The sequence below is a fragment of the Argiope bruennichi genome, chromosome 11 (genome assembly GCF_947563725.1).
Source record: "Argiope bruennichi chromosome 11, qqArgBrue1.1, whole genome shotgun sequence".
Lineage (NCBI taxonomy): Eukaryota > Metazoa > Arthropoda > Arachnida > Araneae > Araneidae > Argiope > Argiope bruennichi.
The window spans coordinates 25,674,046-25,689,303 of NC_079161.1; the positions used below are offsets into that span (position 1 = coordinate 25,674,046).

A 15,258-nucleotide genomic window follows, 5' to 3' on the forward strand; every position below is an offset into this window, starting at 1 on the left:
AAGTTACGCAACTAAATATTTGATGAAACGGCGAGATTTTGATTTTTCATTGCTACAATAGTGTTGAAAATTATGCAAGAAAAAAAAATTGGATTGTCAAAATTTAAGAAAAATTTTGGGAAAAGAGAGAGAGAGAGAGAAAAGATTAAAAAAAAATTGGAAAAAAATTGCAAGGCAACTATATTGGGGAAAATCTGGGAGAAAAAATTAATCGCCTAATAATAACTTGGCGATTAATCGTCATTCACTGTATCCGATCACAGTTCATACATTTACAAAAATGTATATATTGTTACAAAAAATTTTTCTACAAATACCGCCAATCAATCGTAACAATGCAGCGCATTTAATACCTAGTTCAGCAGCTTGCTTGCTGTCTAATCCTCCAAAGTTTTACTTGTCGGCGACTCCGACTACTCTCACACACGACTTCCCTGCAGCTTCAGAGTGTGTGTCTTTTATAGTTCCGGGAGGCGGGGTTAGAATCTTCCAGACCAATCAGGACGTATCTGGATGTATCTCGGTTCTTAGTGGATAGATCGTGAAAGTTCTCGAACTTTCCAGTATCATCCATTTAGTCGCCAAATGGTCGTCAAGCTCAGCACGCACAAGACAGATCTTACCTTTAACGGTAAGTCCCACGATGACACTATTCGTGCTGGGTAGCAAAATTACAGATTTGTAACATTATGAATATATCTTTGTTATATTTGGTAGCTATAGATCGAAAAGGTACATTTAGTAAAGTGCCAACGTGCAAATATTTTTCATTTTTACTTTCTCATATATGTAGTATATAGAAAGTATAATTATCCTCAAAAAGTTCGAACTAGAGATTTTGACAAACCTTCGCATTTCTGATCTCCTAGATTTCGAAAGACATATTTTTGAAAAATGTCCGTCTTTGACAACGATAACTCAAAAACTTTTTGAGTTCGGCGGTAGAAATTTTGTATACTATCTTTACATCAAATTTGCATTTCTCTGTCAAATTTTGAGTATAATCTATTCACAAGAAGTCGATCTGTCCGAATATTCGAACATCATTTAACACGATAGCAACAAAACGAAGGGAGCTAGACAGAAAAGATTCAGTACATAGATATAACATCTATAGTGTATACACCTGTCAAAGTTTGAGACAAAGGCTGACTGTCTATCGGTCTGTACTTTCAGAAATAAGTAAGTGATAATTCAAAAGTGCAATGGCTCAAATATACTAAATTTTGCATGAGGTTTTGTGACTACAAGTGCAGTTTTGTGTCATATTTTCGTTTCAATCGGTTGAGAAAAGAGTGTCTAAAACACAAGTTCGATTTTCAGATTCTATTAGCGCCTGTTAGGGATGAATCGCCAAAAAACTCGCCAAGGATGAGACGATAGATTCAGTAAAAATGCTTAATACACGGCAAAAGTTTATTTCTCGTAACTATTGCCATACAATGCCATGTCAGGTGTTCTCCGACGTAGCAAGTTTATTAGGGAGTATGCAAGTAATTTTGGGGCTGCTGGTTATTAATGGAGATTATTTTTATGAATGGAATAAAAAACTCTATAAATATAATTCAATGAGTCACCATTTTTATGTATTTCTTAACCCTAAGTGCACCGACCTAATCAATGCAATTTATTTTATTTTTTATCGCACGAGTTTTGTTTCATGTCCACACAAGTCAATTATCCCACCAACGCCCTGCCTCTATTCGAACAGGCCGTAGAAATAAATCTACATAAAACTCAATAATTTTTTCCCTACTAAGCACAGGCTACGAAAGAATAAATGCATGGACGAAGAAGTCCTATTATAAGTGAACAAAATTCATCTTCCATATGATTCACCTTCTGCCGTGAATCATCATCAGACTCATTCTTTGGGCCATATCTAGGAGTCCCGCCATAATGCTCCCAAAATAAAAGGAAACACACCTTTCTCTTTATATTTGCCTCATAATGATGGAAAGGCTGATAAAGTACAAGCGTCTACCCTGCAGTCGTCTGGCCATCCGAGAAACTGGTGCGATAAACCTAAGGTTTCAGTGCTAGTCCGTTAGTTGCAGCTTTTACGAGTGTTAGAGAATGCTGTATAAAGTCGGACTCGGCTGCATAATAGGAGAGCAGGAAGACCCATAAATTCCGATTTATCGTCGATATTGTGGAAAGGGTTCTTTGTGTACCTGAAGGTCAAGGTCGAAGAGATTGTTTTAGCAAAAAGAAGGGTTAAGGTACAAAAAAAAATGTGCTAAAACAGATCACCTAATAATAAATTTCCCTATATAAATTTTCAGTTAGTAAATAATTATTTGTCGCAGAAATGTAATAACATATAATAGAAATAAGACCAATATTTAAAAAGGTAACTAAAAGTTTTACTTGTTTACTACCAGCTATTTTTGGTGACCAGTTGGTTAGTCGGCAATATTGAGTTTGTTAAAAATTTCAGTCAAAACTCTTAAGACTAACTTGTTCATGATTCTCAAAGCAAAGCATTTTTTTAGCATCAAATGGTAACAGACATTAGAGTCCTGTTATTTTAATACTTTTAGATCTTAAAGTTTTGTTATTTTAATATCTTTAAATTAATTCTGTTTATTGTATACATGAAATTTCCAAATGGAGTTGAATCCTATGGCATCAAAGCACAATTAAAATTTAGTTATATTAACGTCCCGCTTTAAAGGAACACTAGAGCTATTTTGGGGCGGACCTCCTCATTTTGAACCGCTGCCAGATGACGAGGGCAACACCTGAGCTGGCACACTCCTCTCCAATCTTCCAGCACCAGTGGGAGGGCGTTTGCCCCCGATGGATTTGACGTGCACCATACCCACTTAAACGACGTTTATTCGGTGGAATCGGGTTGCGAACCTGAAACCCTACGGTTCCGTAGCCGAAGACCTCACCACCAGGTCACCGCGGCCCTATTACAGTTAAAGATTTAAGTACCTAGGTAATCTGTTTGAGATGTAATTTCGCACTCTAATTTCTCATGTAAAGACACAGGTGATAAGCAACGTGCTTCTTTCTTGGTTTGAAACAAGAGAGGAGAAAAAAATCGCCCATTTCAATGAACCATATGATTATATGGAGCAATGAAACCGGATGGAATTTCAAATCAATAATGCGGTCGTATGTTGAAGGTCACTAAAAAAATATTTTTGAAAAATTGCAAAAATTCCCGAAAAATTTGCCCTACAATAAATTTTATCTTTATAACGGCAATTACTTATATTTTTCAATGTAGTGTAAGAAAATGTCAAAAATGAGATGTATTTTAGGTTAATATGTAGTATCTTAAAGTTGCTGTTGTTGTTTCTAATGGCACTTGTCAAAGACAAGCCCACTGACTTCTAAAGTCAGTTGAAAAATTTACCACTCAGTTTACCGGAATAAATAGTAGCTTATGTCCCATTCCAGACTATAATCTCCCTCTGTGCTATATTTCATCCAATTCCGTTCAGCCATTCTGACAAACATCCATCCAAACTTTCACATTTATAATAGTAAGTATAGATATTGTTACAATTCTGTAATTTTGCTACCCGGCACGAATAGTGTCATCCTGGAAAAACCGTTAAAACCTTTGTAAGATCTGTCCTGTGCGTGCTGAGCTTGGCGACCATTTGGCGACGAATTTGGCGAGTTTGGCGACTAAATGGATCATACTGGAAAATTCGGGAAGTTTCACGATCCACCCAGTTGGAACCAAGATGCACTCAGACACACCCTGATTGGTCTGAAGATTCTAGCCCTGCCTTCCGAAACTATAAAAGACGGGAACTCTGAAGCTGCGAAGAAGTCGTGTGTATCGTCAGAAGTCGGGTGAGATTTAGAGGATTAGGCAGCAAGCAAATTGCTGAACTAGCGATTAAATGTGTTGCGATTGATTAGCGGTATTTATAGAAGAAAAATTTTGTGACAATATATATACAGAGAGGGATAGAGAAAGAAGGAGAGGGATAGAGAGGAAGAGGAATAGAGAAGAAGACCGATAGAGAAGTCTCGTGATTGTTTCAAACCGGTTAAAACTGGTTAATGACTTAAATTAATTAAAACAAATAATGACTTATAAAATAATAATGTTCTCACATGATAACTTGAACTTTGATCGTAGATTTCATTTTAATTTATTAAAATTTCTATCTCTTTTTTTCAGTTTGGTGACCAGGTGATCTCTGTGAATGAAGTGGATTTCACCAACATCACCCACGATGAGGCTGTTGCGATGCTCCAGAGTTCCCCCCGCATGTCAATGGTGGTCAGAAGCGTTGGGAAGGTCCCCCACTCCACCCTGCCTTACGCATCCAACAATGCAGGACCGTCAACCTCCTCAGAGCCCTGGTATCCAGAATCGATGCCACACAGATCAGAGTAAGACTGCTTCTGGATCTCCGTTCTTGCAACAAACAGAACTAGTCGTCTTTAGCGACCAGTTTGTTCCCTCAGATTGCTAACTTTTTAAACCGTAAAATAATTAATAACGAATGCATTTTTCAATTTCACTTTATTTTTTAATACGACAGAAAAACGTGAACTTTATTAAAATAATTTTGTTTAAATTTTTTTTAAAAAATGTTCATTTTACGAAACAGAAGAGGAAGTGAAAGTCTTACTATGGAGTTAATAACTGGCAAAAGTACGCAATTGATTGTTTTTAGGAATGTGTTTGAATTCCAAAATGACATTTAAAGAACATTGTTACAAATAGCGCATCAAATTGATTAAAAATGTAATTAAAATTAAATAGGAAACTGTAGGAATGGAATTAATATAAATAAAAATGTAATTTTTGAGTCTTAAAAAATAAAAGGACCAATTTTTGTAAAATAATTATTTTGAAAGATATGAACATCAATTCCGTAGCAATTATCAATCTGCCAATGTTTTTTACGAGTTTTTTTTTAATGTTGCCATTTTTTAAAAAATAGCTCTTTTCTAATTTACAACAATGTTGCCTTAAGATTCAAAATGTTTTCATTGTTTCTTCAAGCATTTATATCGCGGGACTTCCTTCCATTTTTGAAAGTTAATAAGCAAAAAAAAAAAAAAAAAAAAAAAGCCAAAAACCAAAATTAAAAGAAATAACTTCCCAAGGGTATAAAACTGGCATCATTAAAAAAAAAATTTTTTTTGAATTTTGATACTGTTTAAAATATATATTCGTGCAATAATATATTTATGTGTCAAATTTAATAACCGTAGATCAAATTGTGTTTTTACGTTGAAAAACACACACACATATTCATATATTCATCTTTATTATAAGAATAGATTAAAGAAATAGGCGAATGGTTAATTTAATTTAAAATTAGGAATTTCTAAAGATAACAACAGTAGCAGGTTTCTCCCTAAAACTTTCTCGCATAGACTCTTATTTGCAAAGCAGTGGCGTGTAATAGTAACGAAATACTAACCTTTGGTGTGAATTTAGCATGTGGTGAAGCTTATAAGGTAGCTAGCAACAACGGGACACGAGTGATTGCTTTTGTCATGTGGTCTTGTTACTCGGCTGCGAACCATAAGGTCCTAGGTTCTATTCTAGCCAACTCAATTTCCATACGCGTTTTTAGTAAATCTATCATATCCTTTTTGGCGAGTTATTTGGCGATTAATCCCTGGCATGCGATGAATAGCACCCTAAAATCGAATTTGCGTTTTAGAAGTGTTTTCCCACCTGACTGACACAAAAATTTGTGACAAAACTAACTTTTACTCTGCACAAAATTTAACTAAAATCTGTAAATTTGGTGTGAAGACCATACACTAAATTTCATCCGTCTTTATCGAAAGTTTTTGAGTTATCTTTGTCCCAGACAGACGGACGATGGGCATTTTCCAAAAATGCGTTTTTTGAACACAGAGAGGTTTTAGACGTGGAGATACTCAAAATCTCGAGCTCAAAGTTTTTGACGATTACTATACTTGCTCTGTACTACTGACTAATGTCACCAACCACTATCTATTTTAAAGTCATATTAATAATATATCATGTTTCATATTATGATATATTATTTCATGTCATATATTATCATGTCATATTTTTTCGTGCGTATATTATCTCCTCATAAGTATTTAATTTGTTTAAATTGAAAAAAAGGAACCCTTTTTTCATGAACGGTAAATAAATAAATAAAAGACTAATAAGTCTTCAAAATAAAATCGAGAATTAAAAAAAAAAAACTTGAATTCATTTAAAGTTAATGAACATACAAAATGTCTGCCAGTAGAATTACTATAAAAAGACAAGCAAATAGCTAAATACATAAGTCAAATAATTCTCCTTCAAATAGTAAAATGAAATAAACTACTCAACATCACGGTGAGCTGATGTTTGACAAAACCGCTCTTTTACAAGGAGAAAAAGCAAATATATTAATCTAATTTTAAATTAAAACTTGGCAACGGTAAATGGTTGAACATTATCATCTGTTAAGAATTGGAAATGAAGCAATTTACGGTTAAAAAGCAATTAAATGCGCAGGAAATTGAAGAGATTTATAAAGATGAGTGCAAAAAAAAAAAAAAAAAAAATTGGAATAGTAATTGGCTTCTATAGATTAGTCGAACATCTGGGATTGTCGGACACTTTATTATGCGTTTAATAATCATTTCTTAATGATAGTAAAGAAAAAAAATCGTTTTCTAAGTCTCTAAGTCTCTTCAACAAATAATGAGAAAATTAATTGCTTTTCAGTTTCCAGTTTGGAAAAATTGATTGTTTTTTAAAGTTAAATCTTTTTCTGGTTGAAGCTTATCAATTTTGTAAGTTGTTTTTTTCTTTACAATCTTTTCCTTTTTAATTTTTAGTATAAGATTTTTTTTTTTTTTTTTTTTTTTTGTAAAAGTCATAAAATTTGACCTCGAGATTTTAATGTCTCTGCATGTTTCAGAACAACTTGAATTACAAAAGAAAAAAAAGTTAAATTTTATTTCCCTCTGAATTTAAAAACTCAAAATTGCATTCAATGAAAATTGGAATATAATTATATTATACATATTATAGGTTTGCTACAAATTATAATCCATTTCATATAAGGATTGACTGATTATCGATCTTTTTATTCGGGTGTATATTATATAATATTACAAAATTAAAAAAACAAACAATATTGTGTAGTATTGTTTAGCTTATTGCTCAAATTATTATGCAATATTTTACAATATTGTAGTATATTGCTGCTGGGATACAGGAATGCAATACTTCCAACACGCGCCAAACTGTATGAATAACTTTTTGTATAAGATCTATGTAAAAACTGAAGTCATATGTCTAATTTTTTTACTGCTTTCGTCAAAGATTTAAGTATTAGTTTTCTTATATGTCTACTTATGTATATGCGGTGAGATAACTTAAAAGCACAAAAAAGTAGAAAAATGTAAATTTTTTTTACATTATCCAAATTGTATATCTGTATTGAATTTTGATCCAATCGGTTAACATTTAGAATTCTAAAATTGACCTTGAACTAAATGAGCGTCTTGGCACGTTCTGCTTACCTGATGGAAGAAAAAGGGAGCCTACCAAGACGCTCGCCACTACCAGAAAGAAAGTTCCAGTAATATCTCCACTAAATCAGTTTGGAATTTTAAACATTCTAATTGACTGTAAGCATAAGGATTGACTGTAAACATGATTGGATTTCATTTTTGTTAAATTTCTTATGCATAATTTGAATAATTTTCTGCATGAAATTGTAACATATTTTGAATGCGTGTGTCTTTAATGGCCTTGCACATGTTCTGCTTATTGTTTACATGAATCTTCCAAATTCACTCGTATTCCATGACATTATAGCGCCATCAAAAACTTGTTGGATAATCTATTTCAATTAGCACGTATTTCAATTTGCGTAATATAATTTACTTTTTTTATTTTCTATGTTTAATTTTTTTTTAAAAATTGTACAAAATTTGGACTAAATTGTAAGGCAGATGAATTTCTATAATTAACTGAATTAATTTTTATATTTTTAGATGGTTTAAAAATAAAAGCGATATTATACAACAGCAGTTTGGAACTTATAACGAAAAAACACTCAAACCTCGTCTAATATTTAATTAATTAAATTCTAAAAATTTACAAACGGAAAAAAAAACTCTGGTATTCGCATTTAAATCTTGCAAGTTTATTTGTGCCAAATCAAACAACTCTAAGCCAAACGATTTCTCCTGCAGTTCACAAACACACACACAAACTTTTAAATCTTTATTAATGGGTTATTTTAGTTTGAAGATATGGGTTTTTTTCAAATCCTTATTTTGAAGATCATTATTTAGTATTTTTAGAAAAGTTTATGTCTTTCAAATAAACTTTCTGATTTCACATTAATTTTTATTTTTTTCAGATTATCAAGGAAAGGAAGTCCAAGGAAAAGAGACCATAATTTGGAAGACGTAAGTTTTAATATTTTATTTTTATTTATGATATCGATATGAAATAGCAAAAAAAATATTTTTCCTGTTACGAACAGGAAAGAAGTAGGCTTATCATATCTCACTTGAGTGATTAGTTTGTGAAATAATAAAAAACTTTTTTCTCTGAAAATAATTGAGTCCAGGATGTATCAAAGGCTTTTCAGGAAACTGGAATAAAAAATGCCAGACAGTCCTTCACTAATTTTTTTTGTTAACATTTCTTGATAAATGAATAAAGTTTTTATTTTTATTCTATATTTATTGATTTTGAGCGACAATTTTTTGTAAATTTAATTTTTGTTATTTATTTCATGGCAATATATCGAGTTCAAAAATTTTAAAATATTGTTGAATTTGGAGAGAAGCGTTCTAGATTTAATTATTTTTTAATCTCCTGGTGATTTAGTGGTAGATTCGTTTGATGATCAAAATAATGATATAAATATCAAGAGAATGTTAAATGCTTATTTATTGTTATTACACTTTTTTTATTAGAAAAAAAAACGTAAGGTGTACGTCCACACTTGACGATTTTTTTTTTTAATTTTAACTTTCAAAATCCAGTTTTTTCACAGTAGGTTATTAATATATGTTTAAACTCATTTCGGTGTGAAAAAACTATATTACACTCATTATTAATTAATTAAATAATATTTAATGAGCTAATGAGCCTATTTTTTGAAACATGATATCTTAAATTCTAATTCGTACAGACACACCATTCTAGTTGGAAATCATGCCTAATATGAGTCTTTATGTTGTCTGCCTCAATCAAGTTATAAAAATATATAGTTTTTTACAATTTTTTCATCAACGATGAATAGAAAAAGCGAGATTTTTTCTGTCATTTTAACATTTAAATAGCTATTTAAAATTTATTTCTATAAATATAACTTTGATTGAGGCACAAAATATCCGCTATTTCATACAGATTATTTTGATATATAAATAACTGTATTTGGTTCATTTCTTGTTGAGTTATGATTGTTTGAATACAGCAACATAGTGGGAAAATATCATTCTTCATAAAATGAGCTTTAAAAACACCGTAACGAGAGTTTTCACTGAAAGTACCTCAAGAAAAATAATTATAACTCGAGAAATATTTGGAATATTGGTAACATCTTGGTATCGTTTGAAAGCTAAAAAATCAGAGAGCATTATTAGGCAATAAAAAAATATTCGATATTTTGAACGATTTTCGAAGTTTCAAGTGTGTGCATACACCTTAATAAATTTTTATTAAATATCAGCAAGAAGATTCCACAAAAACTTAAAGGAAATGAAGTAAGAAAGCTTTAGTACATAACGATATTGCTAAAGAATATTATAATTCTATCCACTTACTGCGATCAGCTGATTCGTCGGAATTTTGTCTGTGCTATTCCGTTTAACACTGTTATATATGATGATGATCATTCTTTCATCAAATTGTGATCGACAAACCGTGTTATTTTAATAACCTTACACTTGTTATATTTATGAATGAACTTTGCATCAATCTTGCGAATAAAGTTCAAATCCCGTGGCATCATTGAACTATTTAAAAGCACAAGCTTTTTCTGAGCAATCTATTTCATGTAAATTGCGGAGAAATTGGGGTGAATTTTTGTTCTTTAGCTTCTATGAATATATTTATGAACTATGAGTGAAATTCATGATAAAGCAATGGTTACAGGTTCACTTTTATTGCAATTATTTATTAAAAAATTTAAACATTAAAAATTATTCAAAATTTGAAATTTATTTATTAAAAATTATTTAAAAATATTTTTTAAAACTAATTGAAATCCAAAAACAAATTGTACAGCGATAATTGTATTAAGAAAAATGACTCTAAATTTTCGAAAATAACTTGGATGCGATATTTAAGTTAGCCAATAAAATTAAATAACTCAGTTATTTTACCTCTTTGTCAAATAATCTCTAGTTAGTTATTAATTTGAATGAATTTATATTTTCTTTTATATTTCTGTCAACAAAAAGGTTAACTCATTTTACAGAAATTCATTCAGTTTTAACGTATGTATATTTTCCTTAAGTTTTAAAGTATGTATAGTTTCATTCAATTTTAACGTATGTATATTTTCATTCAGTTTTAACGTATGTATATTTTCATTCAGTTTTAACGTATGTATATTTTCATTCAGTTTTAATGTATATTTATTTAAATTAAGTTTTAATGCATACATATTTTCATTCAGTTTTAATGTATGTATATTTTCATTCAGTTTTAATGTATGTATATTTTCATTCAGTTTTAATGTATGTATATTTTCATTCAGTTTTAACGTATGTATATTTTCATTCGGTTTTAGCGTATGTATATTTTCATTCAGTTTTAATGCATGTATATTTTTATTAAGTTTTAATTTATGTATATTTTTATTAAGTTTTAATGTATGTATGTTTTCATTCAGTTTTAAAGTATGAATATTTTCAGGAAATTTTAACATATTTATACTTTAATTAAGTTTTAACGTGTGTACATTTTCATTCAGTTTTAAAATATGTACATTTTCATTAAGTTTTAACGTGTGTACATTTTAATTAAGTCTTAACATGTGTACATTTTCATTCAGTTTTAACGTTTCTGTATTTTCATGAAATTTTAACGTATACATATTTTAGTTAAGTTTTAACGTGTGTAGATTTTCATTAAGTTTTAACGCATTTATATTTTTATTAAGTTTTAACTTATGTATCATTTATGGAGCTTTAACCTAAAGCCTTAAAATATAAAAATTTCTTGTGTTTGTTACTAAATACACTTTATAACTTTAATAAAACTTTATAATTAAACTGCTTGTCCAATTAATTACAGGCGTCGAACACGAACCCATCCAATGCTGAGCGACGACTGGACCGGAAGGCTCGAAAAGTGTTGACCGAGAGTCAACGGTTAACCCTCGCCTACTACTGCAACGAATACGAAACTGGGGCCATGTCTGTCGACGCTTTTGTGTCAGTTCTTCTGGAACAACTCGACACGCCGGAAAAGGTATCGATTCTCTGAATTAATCCATGCTCCATTTCATCGTCATCGATTGTCGATATGATGGCCGCGATGCGAAGATGATAATTAAGTTTATTTAACGGAGGGACCATTTTCTCCCAAAATTGAGAAGACGATATAGTTTTATCTTATCCAATATATGTAAGAATGTAATTCGAAAATTAATTTCACAGCTGTCTCGGGGGTTGAAACAATTTCCATTGACAATTTTTCTATGATAAAATATTGATATGAAATTTTACTGGAATAGAATTAAAACATTGTTTAAAAGCAGTTGAACTAGTTTTATAACTCTAAAATGTTATGTTTTAGAGTTTTAAAACTTACTTTAATATTTAATAAAAATTATCTCCGACAAAATCGATATATGCATCAGTTCTAATCTAGAAATGTAGATAAATTGTCTTCTTTTTTGCTATTTTTTAGCATGCGAACTACGACTGGTTTAATGTCTTGAGATGTATATAAAAAATATACACATAAGAGAAATATATAAGAAATATCTATTTGGATCATACGTTGAAACAGAGATAAGAAATACAAATGACGTCTTGGGACATATATAAGAAATACAAATGAGGGCACATGTATAGTGAGTTCCATAACGAATTAATGTTATCCATAAAAAGGTGTGAATTCAATTGCTTTTATAACCTATAGGGGTCACAAAAAATTGTGTAAAACAAATTTATTGCATGAAATTTTATAAAGAATTATATTCAAACATAATATCCACGTTTAGATAGCTTGAAATACTTTCACAAAAAAGAATGGATTTCAATTGTGCTGAAAAATAAAACGCATGCTTCATTTCATGCCTTACATTTATAACAATTAATTTAAAACTCACGTAGATTGGACCTCTTCCTTACTCTTTCTTCCTCTCGGAAAGTACCAAGAGTACGATGGTGAGAAGTTATTAAATAAGTAAGCTGGTTCTCGCTTCACTGAAAAGTATAATGGTCTGGAGTTGAATTATCTCCGGTACGATGACGGAAGTTATTCCTTCGACAGTGTTTATTTCTGATCCCTGATTCAATCTCATAAAATTTAGACTCTCATGTCCCTTCATTAATATCGTGATTGCTATTACTCAGATTACCCCGGATGCCAAAACAGGGCGAGAGGTTTTATGTAATTTGTAATAATTTTCAGATTTTCCAGTATGGTTCCTTGTAGAGATACAAACTTAATTTTCTTTGATTGGGAAATTTCATGCTGTTATTCTTTCAAAGCTTTGCACTGTTAACGATTTTTTTTATCCTTATTGCATTTTACGAAGTATAATTGCAATATATCAGTATTTTTCCATTAAATTACTAATTTTTTCATGATACGAAGTAAAATAATAAGACATTATTATTTTACTACGTACAGACACTTACAGACCTACGTACAGACATTTAAATTTCCAGGCATTTATTAGCTAATTAATTATCAATTCTATTAAGTCTGTAAAATAAGCATAGATAAATGCCTTCTATCTCTAGAATCTAAGATAGGATATTTACTTTAGTTTTGAATCGAAAACTAATTTTTTTTTAAATTAGTAATTAATTAGTAAATTTTTGTGCAATTTTTTTGCAATTGAAAGTAATTTTATTTTGCACTTTCATATATGTTTCAAGAAAAATATATTAACAGCAACACTAACCGTACTGAATGTCATCAACTGAGACAGCGAAATTTATCTTTTTATTTATTTATTGTCATGTGGAAACATGATTTTGTTTTGGTTAGAGGGTTTTGAAACTCGCAATGAATAAAGAATAAATGGCAATTTTCATCATCATCTTTTAATCGCATATATTTTTTTACCTGCTTTTACCAGTATTGCATTATTATTATGTATGCTTCTCTGAAAGCGGACACATTTTTAAAAGGTTGACCTGCTTTTACCAGCATTGCTTTATTATTGCGTATGCTTCTTTTTTAAAGGTTGACGCAGAACTATGGCATCATATCTATTATTTTCACGGAATGTAATTTTTTGTCGGAGGAAATCAAATAATTTAATTTTTATAATATGTTCAAAAAAAACTTCACTCGCGTTTAATAACAGTTTAGATAAAAGTATTTTCTCTTTCCTACAATGGAGAAATATCACTTCATTCGTTCTTAAGTGGGAAACATTAAAGGATTTGATTAATGTTCTGAGATTAATCCATTGTGAAACCCTTTTATTATCTCAGAAATTAGAAAACTGCAGTTTGTGTTTACAAAAATAGTGTTTTCATAAAAATTCTATATAAATTAATATGTTTAAAAATTTATTGCTAAATAGTTTATCATTTGGAAATCGCATTGCGACGGAAGCGCCCGTTATTCAGCTTCCAAACGTGGCATTCCTTTTTGTAAGAATACGATGCTGTTTTGGTTAGGGGGTTTTGAAGTTCAAAATCGTGTAGGCAATAAATAAAGCATGAATGGCAATTTTCATTTTCAATTTTTTCTTGGCTGGCAAAAAAAGTTTTGGACCTCTCGTAAACCGGTTTAAACTGGTTAATGACTTAAATAAACTAAGACAAATAATGAGTTAAAAAATAATAATGTTTTCACATGATAACTTGAAATTTGCGGTCTTAGATTTCATTTTTATTTATTTTTAATTAACTCAAAATTTAAAAATCCAATGTTAGAAATATACCATATTTAACCTCGATGAAATGCAACGATTAAAAGCTTTTTTTAAAAAAATCGATCATTGGTTGCCATGGATAACCGTTAATTGTATAAGATCAGTTGCGCAGTAGAATCTGCATGTTAATGCAGTTTAGACATGCTATGCGTTTTGTGTAGAGACAAACAAGAAAGTCATTTGAGTATTGATTTGATGTCAAAGCTAATTCATTAAAAGTCATCTTTTATGGATTTTGCACCCACTATAGGAAATAAAACAAATTCCACGTTTTTATATTTGATGAAGCAAATTAAAAATCGATTAAATATCCTTGCAACAAAAGAAATTGCTGTTGGCATAAAATATTAATTAAAACAATAAAATATTTTTGATAAACAGTTAAAAATTACTTTTTCGCAAACATAGTATATAGTAAGTATAATAATGGTAAAAAAATTCGAACTCGAGATTTTCACAAATATCTATTTTTCAGACCTCCTTGATATCCGAAAATATTCGTCTATCTGTCTGTCTGTGGCAAAATAACTCAAAAGTGCCTTGGCGAAATTTGGCATACTATTTTTACACCAAATGAGTAAATTTCTATCAGATTTTGAGCCAAATAGGCTCAAAGGAAATCTCTCTGTCCGGCTGTTCGAATATAATTCAATAGATAACTACAAAACAAAAAGAAACAAAAGGAGAACACCGAAATATCAACTATAATGTAGATACATACTTGCACATTTTCAGCCAAATCCAACAAGGGATTGACCGTCTGTCTGTTTGTACTTTTAGAAATATATAAACATGATAACTTAAAAATACAGCGACTTAAAAATGCAAAATTTTGTGCATGATTTTGGGACAAAACGTGTAGTTCATGTCAAAGCTTTGTTCCAAATGGTTGAGAAAAACGCTCGTGTAAAACAGAAAGTCGGTTGTCGGAAACTATTAATAGTATGCCACGGATTAATTTCCAAATAACTCTCCGAGGACGACACACTAGATTTAGTAAAAATGCAAAATTCACGCCAGAAAATGTTTCGCAATTATTGTATGTAAATCTATACAAGGTTTTCACTGGGATAATATCTTTATTACAGCATGTGAGAGAAAGTTTTAGGAAGACCACTCAAACCGTTTTTTTTAATTTATTAAAATTAAGAAAAAATACGCATTGTCTAATACTATTTTTAAAAAATTAAAA

The 15,258-nt window shown here is 30.4% G+C and overlaps 1 protein-coding gene across 1 annotated transcript in view; it reads left to right on the forward strand.

Moving 5' to 3' along the window:
• Positions 1 to 15,258, forward strand: part of LOC129956501 (uncharacterized) — a 347,055-nt gene that overhangs the window by 276,877 nt on the left and 54,920 nt on the right. The window contains exons 4-6 of the mRNA XM_056068420.1: positions 4,154 to 4,368; positions 8,343 to 8,391; positions 11,237 to 11,413. Coding sequence (XP_055924395.1) covers positions 4,154 to 4,368; positions 8,343 to 8,391; positions 11,237 to 11,413 — 441 coding nt within the window. The remainder of the gene's footprint in view (positions 1 to 4,153; positions 4,369 to 8,342; positions 8,392 to 11,236; positions 11,414 to 15,258) is intronic.